We start from the raw sequence: 14,778 nt of genomic DNA, 5'->3' as shown, positions 1-14,778 counted from the left end.
CAGTATTAAAAGCTTTATTAATTTTAATATAAAAAAGGAAGTGAAACATCTTATGTAGGAATTTTATTTTTCTGCACCGTATGAAATTAGAAGTTTGGCTGTTTCATCACTATCACAAATTTCTGCACATTCAAGAGGTGTTTGTCCTTCATCATTTTTTGAATTGATGTCTGCACCGTGTGAAATAAGAATTTCAGCTAATTCTTTTCTATTAAATTTTGCTGCAAAATAAAGAGTGGAATTTTCATCGTCGTTTTTTTCATTGACATCTGCGCCATGTGAAATTAGAAGTTTGGCTGTTTCTTTACTATTTTTAGATGCTGTATAATGAAGGATGGTGTTTCCGTCCTCGTCTTTTTCATTGACATTTGCGCCATGTGATATAAGAAGTTCGGCTATTTCTTTATAATCATAACGTGCTGCGATATGAAGAGCGGTTATTCCTCCTTTATCTCTTATATTAACATTTGAGCCATGTGAAAGAAGAATTTCGACTATTTCTTTATTATTACCGAGTGCAGCAGCATGAAGAGGTGTTTGACCGCTATCATCTTTTTTATCGATTTTTGCACCGTGTGAAACAAGAAGTTCGGCTGTTTCTGGACTTTTATAATATGCTGCAAGATGAAGAGGGGTGTATCCATCATCATCTTTTTCATTGACGTTTGCACCATGTGAAATAAGAAGTTCGGCTGTTTCTGGACTATTTTTAAGTGCAGCAGTGTGAAGAGCGGTTTGTTCTTCATCATCTTTTTCATTGACGTTTGCACCATGTGAAATTAGAAGTTCAGCTATTTCTTTACTATTAAAACATGCTGCACCATGAAGAGCGGTTCTTCCTCCTTTATCTCTTATATTAATATTTGCTCCGTGTGAAATAAGAAGTTTGGCTGTTTCTTTATTGCTACCGAGTGCAGCAGCATGAAGAGGTGTTTGTCCCTCATCATCTTTTTTATCGATTTTTGCACCGTGTGAAACAAGAAGTTCGGCTGTTTCTATACTTTTATGATATGCTGCAAGATGAAGAGGGGTGTATCTATTCTCATCTTTTTCATTGACGTTTGCACCATGTGAAATAAGAAGTTCAGCTGTTTCTTGATTATTACTGAGTGCAGAAGCATGAAGAGGTGTTTGTCCCTCATCATCTTTTTTATGGATCTTTGCACCATGTGAAATAAGAAGTTCGGCTATTTCTGGACTTTTAAAATATGCGGAAAGAAAAAGAGGTGTGTGCCCATCATCATCTTTTTCATTGATGTTTGCACCATGTGAAATAAGAAGTTCAGCCAATTCTTTAAAATTATAAATAGCTGAATAATTAAGAGCAGTGTCTCCCTCTTTATCTTTTTCATCGATATCTGCACCAAGTGAAAGGAAATATTCGCAAAGAGAAGCTATGCCAAAATATGCTGAATAAATAAAGCATTTGTCAACATCATTAGTTTGATCGAAACAAACTAAAAACGATTCAAGATTTTTATGTTTTCCGCAATAATTTAAGTTGATCTTTATTTTGTGCTCATTCATCAAGAATGTAACATAATCAATGTTGTGTGAAATAATTGCATATTCCATGCAATCTTTATTTGGTTTTTGATATTTCAAACATTCACTCATGATCTCTTTGTTTCTTCCTAAAAATGAAAATTTTAGACATGTTTGCGTTATTTTTGAGTTAAATTTTGTTCTCAACAACTTGAAACAATCAACTGCTCCATGGTAACAACATAATTCGAGTAATGAATAACCTTCATCAGAATCCGGATATAATTTGCTTTTGTACTTTTGATTTTTATCAAATCCATCGCTTTCGGTGAGTATGATGAATTTTTCAATGTCATTATACATTATTGCTGTATGAATTGTATTTTTTGTATGACTTTGAAGGTTTTTTGAAAATCGTTTAATATCTTTAACCTCTTGGATATTGTAATCATCAGATATGAGTTTGACAAGAGATAAATATGACTTTGTATAGCGATTATTATACGGAATGATATTTGAAATGTCTTTTATAATACTAGTAGGTGTATATTTCTTTGAATCAATCATTTCTTTTTTGATCATTTTGTAAATTGAGTTTAAATCTTCTTCATTTTCCGTTTTTAGCTGATATAGTGCATTATATGAATCGATGTAGTATTTATAGGTACTTCGTAATTCATTGTATTTATTTGGATGACCGTCTTGTTCAGACATGAAAAAAAATTGAAGTCAGGAAAATTGATTAAAAAATTTATTATATTCAGTAAAAGTGGCAAAATTTAAATTGTCGTAATGAAAAGTGACAAATCAGACTATAAAAATTCCGCCGATAGTTGATATATAGATATCGATAAGCAATGGAATATTTGTATCAGGAGTAGCCAAATTGTATTGAAGAGTGTAAATACCGGTAACTCTAAACATAGTCATTTGCACGCAAATTCCTTTGATTCCACAACAAATCAAATCAAAAATAATAAATAAATATGATATCATATTACTTTCCACTTATCTATTCTCATCAAGATTGAAGGATGAATATAATTATATGAGTGGGAATAAGTTGATAAATGTTTTTGTTGCATACTATATCTCTGTGTCCCTGCAAGTACGTACTCAGATCGGGAGAATCTCTCACTTTTGTTCCGCAATGTGACATTGGGAACAAAGTTTCCGATCTGAGTACATATTTTGATTGCGAAGCTTCCTTCATTCAGAGGTGCTTGCGCAGACAATGTGTCTCAGATACAAGGAATTCGACGAAAACTAGCCAATTGTTGCTAATTGAAGTTCCAAGTTCTCTGACATATTATCTCCTCATGTGTCTTCGTATAAACGAGCATTACACATTTGTTGAGCTATATGAAATATTTGCCTGTGCTTATGAAAATTCCCTATTTTGACACTTTTCGTGATGATAGCCCTCTCAAATTTTCTCTCGTGACACCGTAAACTTCTCAAAAATAAATGTAAACTTCTGAATTTTCTGAACTTTACGTCGTGACGCCTCGTGACGCCAACCCTAGTTTTTACCGTTTCCCAGCACTTTTCCACCAGAATCGGCCACCTTAATTATAATGAATTACATATATTGAGAGATCAGAATGATATCATAGAAAGAAAAAGAAGAATTATCAAAAGATAAAGTTTATTTGAGTTAAAAGAATGAACTTAGAAACCACCACGAAGACGAAGAACGAGATGGAGTGTAGAATCCTTTTGGATGGAGTAATCTTGAAGTGTGTTGCCGTCTTCAAGTTGCTTGCCGGCAAAGATCAAACGCTGTTGATCTGGTGGAATACCTTCCTTGTCTTGAATCTTAGCCTTGACATCTTCAATTCTGTCTGTTGGTTCGACTTCGAGTGTAATGTGTTTGCCTGTGAGTGTCTTGACGAAAATCTGCATCAAGAAAAATAAAGTGTAATCATTTACATATCAAAACTTGACTTAGTAAATTTTTTTGAGAGATGATAAGTGGTCGCTTAGAATTTGATTAAATATATCCAGTAAAAAAATCATGAATATGAATTTGATCAATTCATGTCAAAATTTGATGAAAATTTTGCTCAATAATATTTTGTATATTATACAACAATATGATATTAAATATGATTTTAAAATAAAAAACAATTTTTGAAATGATATCTGGAATTTTTTTTGAGAATAAAATTTCCATACTCCGAGAACACTTCATTTTTCTTGATGCAGATTTTCGTCAAGACACTCACAGGCAAACACATTACACTCGAAGTCGAATCAACAGACAGAATTGAAGATGTCAAGGCTAAGATTCAAGACAAGGAAGGTATTCCACCAGATCAACAGCGTTTGATCTTTGCCGGCAAGCAACTTGAAGACGGCAACACACTTCAAGACTACTCCATCCAAAAGGATTCTACACTCCACCTCGTTCTTCGTCTTCGTGGTGGTTTCTAAGTTCATTCTTTTAACTCAAATAAACTTTATCTTTTGATAATTCTTCTCTTTTTATCCTTATTAATCTTTTTATTTTCATTCCTTTCGACTTACATATTTTCATGAATTTGCTCAAATTTTCCAAATCTCAGTTATTTCCATCGAAAGACTACAAATCCAGTTGACAAACTACATTCATTTTCGTGAAATATATATATTAGTGCATATTAATATCTAATTTCAGACTGTAGAATACGTTTTTTATTGAAAAAAATATAAAGAATGCGCGGGGTCAACTCCCGCCCGAGGACAGCGAAGCCTATTGTAGATATACCTCGAAAATCTTCGCTGGCTCCGATAGCAGCGCCACAAAAAACAGCTTTACAGCATACAGCATCGTTTAAACCAGTAAATTTATTAGATTTAAGAAATGATGATGTTATTGTACGTCCGAAAACAATGGGTGGACGTCCAAAAACAAGTATAATGAGCATGGATGAATTTTTAAAGCGTAGCAGAAAATTAGCAAAAGAATCAGAAACGAAAGCCAAGGAAACTCCATCTGTTGCTGAAGCATCCAATCTTGAAAATAAAGTAACTAATCCAAAGGAGTGGATTGTTAACTTCGTTCGTTCAAAACTATCAAATAACGCTGCAACTTTAATCCAAAGAACATGGAGAAGCTACAAAATACGAAAAAGCTGGGGTGGCATCTTCAATCAGCGTATTTGGTCACGCCACGACATATTACTTCGAATTTTCTTAGGCTGGCGTGGATATGCAACTAAAAATTTTGATGTTCAAGTACAAAGCTACGACAGATTTTCAGCTCTCCACCAAGAGAAACCATGGATATCGATTAAAACCAACCTTGCTCCCTTCAACATGTTTTATGCAACCGGAAGATGGTTTTATCCGAAATTATTTAATGCTAGAACATTTCTTTACGTATACAGAGTCTTTTCCAGACCAGAAGGGCGTCATATCTTACAGTTATGGCGCATTATGGCTTCAAGTATTCGCGGATATCGAGAGAATTCTCACAAATTCATTCATACTATTCACAAACGGCAAGCCTTTGGTCCTGCCTTTATTGCCTTTACCATGTGGAACCGATTCATCCAATGGAAGAAGGAGAACAAAGAGCGGCCAGACTGTTTTTCATTACAAGTCAAAGAAAGACTCATAAATTGGGACATTGTCGAAGGCAGATTGAACAAAAGGAAAGCCCAGCGCATCATGGCCGACCAGCACCACACGAACGTCGTAAGGAAACACGCGTACATGGCTATCCACCAGCATTTGGTCGAAAGAAGACAACTCGCTTTGGACATGGAATCTGCTGTCACTTTTTTCAATCATCATGTTATGGAACAAGCACGGCGCGCATGGCTTAAGTACGACACTATGAAGCGTCAAAAGCGTGTAGAGCTTCTTAAGATGCAGCGTGCATGGTATACAATGGTTTTCGAGCGTGCTTCTAAGAATCAAATTATATCTTCAATGACTACGTTCAGGAACAATCTCCTTTGTTCATACTGCTTCACGATGTGGCGCAATAACATCAGATACACATCTTTAAGACTCCTAAAAGGTGCGTACATGATGTTTAGAAAGCCCTCTCCATTTCGACAGTTGTTTTTCGCAATGTTGAACCAAGTTTCTTTTGTTTTCTTCGAAAGATCATTCCACGAATGGGTCATGTACTGGCGCAGACGTAAAGCGTGGAAGAAATTCCAACAGGTCTTCAAACACGTTGATGACAATCGCGAAATGAAACAATTGTGTTTCTACGGATTGAAAAAAGCTTCTGAAACAAATTTGGTCAGAAGATTGGTCCACACAACGAACAGGTTTTTCCCGAACCAAACATATTATTCTGTAGAAGGCATGCAGAAGAATATGATGCTTTATTTCGATCCAGGAAATCCTTTCAAGTACCAAAACGATTCTTTTCCACAAAAAAGTGATTGCGAAGTTTTGATTCGATCTTTTCTTTTAGTTCTTGATCAGAAGCACAAATTCGATCGATGCAAGTTCAGTAGCCAAATCAAAGAAGTCAGAATGACACCGAGATTCGGATATTTCAATTATTCCGACATCAAAAAGAACTTCAAAGATAATACTGACATTTTGAGAAAATGTTTAAGCACAAGACTTGCAAGAGATCGAACAACATTAACAGGTGTTGATTCTCATCACATGGCTTTGAAACTTGCACAGGTTTTGCCTGGTTTCACGCCTTCACAAAGCGATTCCTCGAATGCTTTGGTTGTTACAGGCTTGAACGCTGCAATTCCTTTGAATATCCCTGAAGACATCGAACTGTCTATCGACCATTTGATTGAAGAAGCTGAAAACATGAAATTTGTTGTTCCTCAAAAAGTTTCACAAAATTTCAAAGGAATGAGAAAAATTTTTGACGAAAAACTTCGTCATCCGAACATCATCTATGGAAACAAAGATGATTATCAGACACCAGAAGTTTCTGCTGTACAGAATCCAACAAACATTCCTCTTTCCACGTCGAAGAAACAAGGACAATCAGTTACTTCTTTCACGAAACCTGTTGTTGATTCGATTCCTTTCGATTCTCCATCATTACCATTTGTTTTGGACATTTCCAGCTCAAGGAATGATTCACAGATGAAATTCACAACAACAATGGAAATGTTTGAGACTTTTAATTCCCAATCGATGAGGAATTCATTGGAAAAGGCTGATCCTTACTTCGCTCTAAAGAGATTCTTCTTCCAAGTCTCAGGAATCAGAATTGAACCGAAAACGTTGAATGAAATTAATCTCGACGTTGATCCATCAGTTAAAAGAATTTTCAGAAGAAACGTCAATTCTTTTGTTTCAGGTTTGATGGGTATAAAATTACAAGGAAAAGGTGTTCCGATATCCATTGATAAACCTGATTGGGTAACTAAGTATGTCAATGCTGCTGTCAGTGTTCATAATGAGTTATCCAAATTCCCAACTTTGTTTTCTTTCTGCGCTCAAATTCCTTTCTCAACAATGTTGATTTTGGATGATGATGAGTCAATTGAAATGAGGAATTTCATGTATAATGCTATTGTCTTGAAGTTCCCGAAGCTACAGAAGAAAAACAATGAAGGATTAAGAAGAGCTGCAGCCGATTCTGATGAAATGAAGAGATCAGATCTCAACGCTTCTTTGATATTGTTGCCTTACATTTTAAGACCTGAATTAATCAAGGATTTCATTAAGGAAGAAATCAAATAATATATTACTTTTACTTTGTATATATTTTAAATATTGTTGTATTTATTGTTTTGCGTATAATCTAATTTCTTTTTTAAACTCAATCAGTTATATTTATCTTCAATATTTAAATCAAAAGAATGTCATACACTCTATCACTATGATCCACATACCGATCATATTTATGATTTCTTTGTTGTTGACATTTTTAATAATTTCATGCAAATGCATGAAAATATGTAAGTCGAAAGGAATGAAAATAAAAAGATTAATAAGGATAAAAAGAGAAGAATTATCAAAAGATAAAGTTTATTTGAGTTAAAAGATTGAACTTAGAAACCACCACGAAGACGAAGAACGAGATGGAGTGTAGAATCCTTTTGGATGGAGTAATCTTGAAGTGTGTTGCCGTCTTCAAGTTGCTTGCCGGCAAAGATCAAACGCTGTTGATCTGGTGGAATACCTTCCTTGTCTTGAATCTTAGCCTTGACATCTTCAATTCTGTCTGTTGGTTCGACTTCGAGTGTAATGTGTTTGCCTGTGAGTGTCTTGACGAAAATCTGCATACCACCACGAAGACGAAGAACGAGATGGAGTGTAGAATCCTTTTGGATGGAGTAATCTTGAAGTGTGTTGCCGTCTTCAAGTTGCTTGCCGGCAAAGATCAAACGCTGTTGATCTGGTGGAATACCTTCCTTGTCTTGAATCTTAGCCTTGACATCTTCAATTCTGTCTGTTGGTTCGACTTCGAGTGTAATGTGTTTGCCTGTGAGTGTCTTGACGAAAATCTGCATCAAGAAAAATGAAGTGTTCTCGGAGTATGGAAATTTTATTCTCAAAAAAAAATTCCAGATATCATTTCAAAAATTGTTTTTATTTTAAAATCATATTTAATATCATATTGTTGTATAATATACAAAATATTATTGAGCAAAATTTTCATCAAATTTTGACATGAATTGATCAAATTCATATTCATGATTTTTTTACTGGATATATTTAATCAAATTCTAAGCGACCACTTATCATCTCTCAAAAAAATTTACTAAGTCAAGTTTTGATATGTAAATGATTACACTTCATTTTTCTTGATGCAGATTTTCGTCAAGACACTCACAGGCAAACATATCACACTCGAAGTCGAGCCAACCGACAGAATCGAAGATGTCAAGGCTAAGATTCAAGACAAGGAAGGTATTCCACCAGATCAACAGCGTTTGATCTTTGCCGGCAAGCAACTTGAAGACGGCAACACACTTCAAGATTACTCCATCCAAAAGGATTCTACACTCCACCTCGTTCTTCGTCTTCGTGGTGGTTTCTAAGTTCAATCTTTTAACTCAAATAAACTTTATCTTTTGATAATTCCTCTCTTTTTATTCTTATTAATCTTTTTATTTTCATTCCTTTCAACTTACATATTTTCATGCATTTGCTCAATCTCATTAATAATGTTCGGAAAGTAAAATGTTTATTAATTAGGTTGCTTTCATGAATCTTTTTGAAGAAGCACTATTTTCGTTTTTCTTCTACAGCTACATATAAAATAATCACTTATAAGGATCTGAAAGAAAAAACAAAATAAAATTGGGTAAATGAATCGTTAGATTTTCAATTATATCAATAATTCCTTCTTGCAATAATATTGGTGTAATAATGTCTGTGTATGAGAGTTGGAAGACTGTTAAATTTCGCGAAATTTTGATAAGTTTCGAAAACTATTTAGAGTATGTTCAAGTATTCTAAAATTTCATAACATGCAATGACATTAATTGTAAATAATCGATATTAAGTGATTGATGAAAATAGATATCAATAATTAAAATTTCCGAAACTTTTTTGACTGAATGCTATTGTCCTGTGCACCTGGAATGAAATTCTCCATGGTAATTTTGTCCAAATTTTTTTGATTTTGAAAAATGCCTAAGCAATTTTGTAGAAAATGATCACGTTTTTTACAATTCTAAATTTTTTTGGAAAAATGAGGTTAAGAATCTAAAAGATTCGAAATTATTAAAGAAAAAAAGCAATTTTATTATTGTATAAATCGATAAATGCATTTTATTTTTAGTATTCTATAGTTTTTCTCCTAAATGTGTCAATTATCCAGCAAAATTAAATCATAAATTTTTTATGATACAAAATAGAAACATATTTTCCAAATATTTAATTCAACCATAGTTTTTTTATCAAATTTAATATATAATAGCCTATAGCTTATCAAGTATTTCAAGCTATTAAAAAATATATCCGATTCAAATTAAGTATTTGCTACATATGTACAAAAAACTATTAAACATTCAGAAAACAATCAATGACATCATGATTTTATTCAAAGGTAAGTTCAAGTTATATATTTTTATTTGTATTTTGATAATAAACCTAAATAAAATATGTAAAAACTCGTATATTTAGATTTCTGATCATTACATTTTTATCTGTTAGTGACTGTTGCTACAGAGCAAGAAACATTAGAACTGTAAGTCATAATCAAATGGAAGTCAAGCCAAGATGCTTGAAACTTTATCAACCAATAGTGCGCATAATATTATATAAGAATGATTAGTCAATCTGTTATTTTGATATTAATTTAAACTTATTATGCCGAAATAGTACTTTGGTAATCATTGGTAATACATGAGGTTTCTACCGTTGCAATATTTCGAGAAAATAAATGTATCAACTTTAATGCTAGATTTTACGAATTGAATATCGAATAATTGGATTTTTGCAATGCCAATATTGTTCAATCTCTAGTGTATCATTGTTTCATACAAATGATGTGTCTCAATTCAGATTCATCGATCAGATAAAGCAGAAACAAAATACTCAGATGTCACTTTTTTGACCTTAAATCAGAGTTCATTCTTATGAACTCGGCTATAATTCTTCCGTATTAACATCAACATCCAAGATTCAAATCTGAATACAATTGATTTTTACCATTTCTTAATTTTTTCTCTCGAAACAAGTAGGAATAGTCAAAACTGTACGTTAAGGGAGTGACTAATGATTGATAACTTCTTTAGTACAGGTGGCACCACAAAAAAACAATCATCAAGTAACAAGCCTGCGAACAAGAAGAACATACCAGAGACAAAAGCATGGCTACCAAAATTACGACCAGCTACATCTGATTTTGATTTTGCATTAGACGCAACACAACACACAGATAAACCTCCAAATAAAGGTGAAATACCAGTACCTTCGCCAAAACCAGGCTCCTTAACAGGCATTAGAATTTGCGCTTCAGGAACATTACCTCATTTTACTCGTGCTGAGGTCAGAGATTTAATTACAGCATGTGGGGGCACTTTACAAGCAGCAATAAAGGATAATGTCGATATATTCCTTCGAGGCTGCCTTAATGTTTCTCAAGACAAATTAAATTCCGCTTTAAAGAAAGGCATCTCAGTGATTGACGAAGAAGGCCTTTTAGCTATGCTTGCTGCAGTGGGATGTACGAATATCGAAGGATTTGAAGCAGAAAAAGACCAAAAACATACCGAGGAAGTTCCTCAGTCAAAGTCAAAGGGACAACAAGAAGAGGTAATTAAAGAAGTTGAAGGAAAGAGAGTACAAAAGCCAGAAGTTAAACAACCAAAGCAGCAAACGTTAGCATTTGGTGGAATTAATTTCAATGATAAGAAAGAAAGTTCAGCTACAAACCTGATTAGCGAAAAATATCGTCCACAGAATCGTAATGACCTCATTGGTAACAAAGATCTTATAGAAAAAATTGACAATTGGTTAATTACATTTTCAAAGCAAGACAAGAAAGCTGTTTTAATAAGTGGCCCTCCAGGTATCGGTAAAACATCAACAGCTCTACTCCTTGCAAAGTCAAGAGGCTACCATGTTGTTGAATACAATGCAAGTGATGTTAGAAACAAAGCTGCAATTGAAGATATTGCAAAAACATTGTTTAATGGCAAAACTCTATATTCTTTTACTCAGCAGAATACTAATAACAAACAACACGCAATTATATTTGATGAAATTGATGGAATGTCAACAGGAGATCGCGGAGGAGTTCAAGCTTTGGCTCAGTTCATTGAGAAGTCAACATTTCCAATTTTTTGCATATGTAATGATCGCCAATCAGAGAAACTCAAGCCAATATTGAAATATGTTTTAGACATACAGTTTTCTGCACCAGATAAGAAAGAGATGATCCAAAGAGTCTTTGAAATATCCAAGCAGGAAGGCATCAAAATTGATAGAAAGAATTTATTTGCTGCAATTGATAAATCAGGTGGTGACATGAGATCTGCCTTAAATGCATTGCAGTTATGGTCATCAAATTGTGGAAATGCACATGAGAAAACAGCAGATGAATACGCAACAATGGATGGTTTCGAAGCAGCCAAGAAATTATGCACAGAAAAAGATTTCGAGAAAAGAATTTCTTTATTCATGGTTGATTATTATAAATGCCCTGATTTTATTCATGATGTATTGACATTTAATGGAAACATGAAACAATACGCAGATGCTTTAGATTCAATGAGTGATGGTGACACTGTTCAAACGATTCTCAACCAAGACCAGAACTACGATTTATTGATTCCTATGGGAATTATTGGTTGCGTTACTCCCCCTGCAGTTGCACCTGTAAAAGTAACATCAAATATGAGATTCCCAGAGTGCTATTTGAGAGCATCAAAGATGAACAAGAATAACAGGTTAATGCAGGAATTTACTACAAGATCTGCACGAGTTTTGCAGTCCACTCCTTCTACAATGAGAGAAAGCACTGCAGATATTCTTTCTGCAAAAATGCAAAATTATATTCAAGATCAGAATACTCAGGAACTCAAGAATCTTTTAGAGTTACTTGAAATTACTCCAGAAGATGCTGAGAATTTGAAGAGTATAGTTAGTTTCCAGTCAAAAGAAAAGGGTAAATCTGCATCACAGGATGACAAAGCTTCGCAAAAGTTTGTTACAACTTTCCAGAAGAAATTCTCAAAAACCCACTCAAAAACATCACTTTCTGCGGCTTCTTCACAAGATGAAAGAGCATCTTACTTCATTTCATCTCAAGAAATGCCAAAAGGAAAAGGAAAAGGCCGCGGTAAGAAGAAGAAATAAAAATCTAATTACATTTTTTATTGTGATATTATATATTAAAGCATCCTTTTAATACATTCATTAATGCCTTAAACTGAATTTGAAACAAGATGTATTTACTTAATAGCTTGAAAAATACAAGAATTTTGAATTTCATATTAGATAAAAATTGAATTTACAGAGAAATTTGATATTTTTTCGATATGATATAATTCAAAATCATAATGGATAGCAAATCAAAAATTGACCCGATTTGGAAATTTCGCTTTTATTTCTAGGAAATATCCATAAATTTTTATTTCATTATGAAAATGCTCTACAATTTTCCGAAAAAACAACATGTGTTGCTCTCATTTTTTTGTTGGCATTTTTTATTTCAAAAAATGGCCAATGATGAAGCATTAGTCATTGTTTTAGGAAACGAAGTTACACATGCATCATATGTAACAAAAACGAAAATCAAAAATATCAGTGATGGTCCTTATTCGAATTTCCTATCAATTATTTCTTATAGTAATAATAAGTACTTATACTCACATTTTGCGACCAGTCCATCTCTTGCCTTAGAAGATAAGACATGCAGGAACTTTATCAATGGCTTATTAGACAAAGCGAAGAAGCTAAATGAATTAACAAACTTTCAGTTACTCTCTATGTTTTTATCTTACATCTATAAAAGAGCACAAGAAGCAACTAAGCTTGACAAGATAAAAACATTGTATCTTTACTTCCCATTTTGGACATCAACAAATTATCGAAAGTATCTCAAGTCTGCTGCTCAATTTGCAATCGATGGAATTGAAATTAAAACAGCAACATTTCCATACTCATTCAATTTCTACTTATATGATACCAAGAATATAAATCCAGAAGAAAAAATTTTATATGTTGATTTCGGAGCAACCAACACAGAATTCTTCATTCTCAATAGTAAAAAAAACGATAAGGGACGCACTTTTAAATTACACAGCTTCGCAACCCTTAATTTCGGCGGAGATGATTTCACAAATATAATTTCGAACTTACTCAAAGAAAAGCTCATCAATCCAGATCTCAAGTTCGATGATCCACGCATTAAGAGAGCTTTTTGGGAAGGCGCCAACCATACAAAAGAAGTTTTCATTGATAACGCCAAAATTCCATTTAATCCCGTCGCAATTACCCACGTTAATGTACAAACATCCATCGATACCAAGGATTTCGAAAATGACGAGAGTTACAAACGTATTCTTCATTTCTTAAAATCTACAGTTGAAAAAGTGATGGAATCTCAAGATCCAAAGTATTTCGTCTTCCTTGGTGGTGGCTGCCACTTCAACTGCTTTGCCGATGCAGTAAGAGAAGAAATTAAAAGATGGATTCCAGAAATCGAAGAAATTCATCCGAATTCTACCATTGATTTCAAGAAAGAAGCATGTTCTCTATATGTACAACAGATCTTAAACGGTTCTAAATTTAATAAAATGAGACTTTCCAACGAAACAAGAAAGGACAAAAAATACATGTTCACAGAGGAAAGGACAAATATTTTCAATGATAAAACTTATGACAAACCTGTCAAATTTAACGAGGAAATGACAAATTTGTTAAGATATAAAACAAATTCTCGTAAATATGGTGTAATTCAATCACTTAAGGAAGATGTTGAAAATGCCAAACCGAAAGAACCAGAAGTTGACTTGGACAGCTTGCAGAATGATGTTTCTGGAGTTATAATTGCTTACAACAATTTAATTGGTCTCCTTGATTTAGATGAAGATGAAGTTGATGAAGATAAGTGCGAATCTGAAGACATAAATGAACTTCAAGGTATCTTGAAAGATTTAAGAGAAAAAGCATTAAATCACGCAAATGAAAATATCGATGTTATCAAAGAATGTTTCAAAGTTCCTTCAAAGTTGAGGAAAGTTAAAATGTTGTTTACAGATGATTTCATTAATTCACACAAATAAATATATTATAATAAATAAATTCTTTTGTCCTGCTTTTTATAGACAAAAACTATTTTTTTTCTTTCCATTATTTAGATTGTTTGATATTGTTTGATATTGTTTATATTGTTGAATTTGTTTGATATTGTTTCCATTATTGAATTTGTTTGATATTGTTTGATATAATTTCCATTGTTTGGATTGTTTGATATTGTTTATATTGAGTAGATTGTTTGATATTGTTTGGTGTTGCTTCCATTGTTGAATGTTTATATTGTTTGGTATTGTTTATATTGTTTGATATTATTTCAATTGTTTGATATTGTTTGGTATTGTTTATATTATTTGATATTATTTCATTTGTTGAATGTTTAGATTGTTTGATATTATTTCAATTGTTGAATGTTTAGATTCTTTGGTGTTATTTCAATTGTTGAATGTTTAGATTTCTTGATATTATTTAAATTGTTGAATGTTGAATTTGTTTGATATTGTTTATATTGTTGAATGTTTAGAATATTTGATATTGTTTATATTGACAGGACAAGTAAAAGTAGAAATAAATTCTATAAAATGAAATGATCAATGAATTTTTTAATATTTTTTGCACATTATAGCTAAATAACTTTAAATAAATCAAACAAAA

General features: G+C 32.9%; 8 protein-coding genes across 8 annotated transcripts, besides 2 other annotated features; 5 read left to right on the top strand and 3 right to left on the bottom strand.

Moving 5' to 3' along the window:
• Positions 1-63: 63 nt before the first annotated feature.
• On the bottom strand, positions 64-2,199 carry TVAGG3_0221410 (ankyrin repeat and SOCS box-containing protein 4 family; the record flags this gene model as incomplete). The annotated part of the gene is made up of 1 exon (XM_001322699.1): positions 64-2,199. The coding sequence occupies one exon, from the start codon at positions 2,197-2,199 to the stop codon at positions 64-66; it is 2,136 nt and encodes a 711-aa protein (XP_001322734.1).
• Positions 2,200-2,914: 715 nt separating this feature from the next.
• Positions 2,915-3,008: a terminal%2Cinverted (terminal inverted repeat of MuDR-1/Phantom-1 transposon ID:TVAGG3_0221400).
• Positions 2,915-3,019: a mobile genetic element.
• A 97-nt stretch (positions 3,020-3,116) lies between these two features.
• TVAGG3_0221390 (ubiquitin ubiquitin-like (Ubl) domain-containing protein) lies at positions 3,117-3,429 on the bottom strand (the record flags this gene model as incomplete). The annotated part of the gene is made up of 1 exon (XM_001322700.2): positions 3,157-3,390. The coding sequence occupies one exon, from the start codon at positions 3,388-3,390 to the stop codon at positions 3,157-3,159; it is 234 nt and encodes a 77-aa protein (XP_001322735.1).
• A 254-nt stretch (positions 3,430-3,683) lies between these two features.
• Positions 3,684-3,961, top strand: TVAGG3_0221380 (cellular macromolecule catabolic process; the record flags this gene model as incomplete). Its single annotated transcript, XM_001322701.2, has 1 exon — positions 3,688-3,921. The coding sequence occupies one exon, from the start codon at positions 3,688-3,690 to the stop codon at positions 3,919-3,921; it is 234 nt and encodes a 77-aa protein (XP_001322736.1).
• Positions 3,962-4,182: 221 nt separating this feature from the next.
• On the top strand, positions 4,183-7,149 carry TVAGG3_0221370 (uncharacterized protein; the record flags this gene model as incomplete). The annotated part of the gene is made up of 1 exon (XM_001322702.1): positions 4,183-7,149. One exon carries the CDS (start codon positions 4,183-4,185, stop codon positions 7,147-7,149), a length of 2,967 nt encoding a protein of 988 aa, XP_001322737.1.
• A 268-nt stretch (positions 7,150-7,417) lies between these two features.
• On the bottom strand, positions 7,418-7,926 carry TVAGG3_0221360 (cellular macromolecule catabolic process; the record flags this gene model as incomplete). Its single annotated transcript, XM_001322703.2, has 1 exon — positions 7,461-7,922. The coding sequence occupies one exon, from the start codon at positions 7,920-7,922 to the stop codon at positions 7,461-7,463; it is 462 nt and encodes a 153-aa protein (XP_001322738.1).
• A 254-nt stretch (positions 7,927-8,180) lies between these two features.
• TVAGG3_0221350 (ubiquitin ubiquitin-like (Ubl) domain-containing protein) lies at positions 8,181-8,492 on the top strand (the record flags this gene model as incomplete). The annotated part of the gene is made up of 1 exon (XM_001322704.2): positions 8,220-8,453. One exon carries the CDS (start codon positions 8,220-8,222, stop codon positions 8,451-8,453), a length of 234 nt encoding a protein of 77 aa, XP_001322739.1.
• A 910-nt stretch (positions 8,493-9,402) lies between these two features.
• On the top strand, positions 9,403-12,485 carry TVAGG3_0221340 (DNA clamp loader protein; the record flags this gene model as incomplete). Its single annotated transcript, XM_001322705.2, has 1 exon — positions 10,138-12,222. One exon carries the CDS (start codon positions 10,138-10,140, stop codon positions 12,220-12,222), a length of 2,085 nt encoding a protein of 694 aa, XP_001322740.1.
• Positions 12,486-12,584: 99 nt separating this feature from the next.
• On the top strand, positions 12,585-14,188 carry TVAGG3_0221330 (uncharacterized protein; the record flags this gene model as incomplete). Its single annotated transcript, XM_001322706.1, has 1 exon — positions 12,585-14,153. The coding sequence occupies one exon, from the start codon at positions 12,585-12,587 to the stop codon at positions 14,151-14,153; it is 1,569 nt and encodes a 522-aa protein (XP_001322741.1).
• Between the last annotated feature and the right edge of the window lie 590 nt (positions 14,189-14,778).

The sequence above is a fragment of the Trichomonas vaginalis genome, chromosome IV (assembly GCF_026262505.1).
Source record: "Trichomonas vaginalis G3 chromosome IV, whole genome shotgun sequence".
NCBI lineage: Eukaryota > Parabasalia > Trichomonadida > Trichomonadidae > Trichomonas > Trichomonas vaginalis.
The sequence above is the reverse complement of the archived record's forward strand: the minus strand, read 5'-3'. Positions and strand labels throughout refer to the sequence as shown.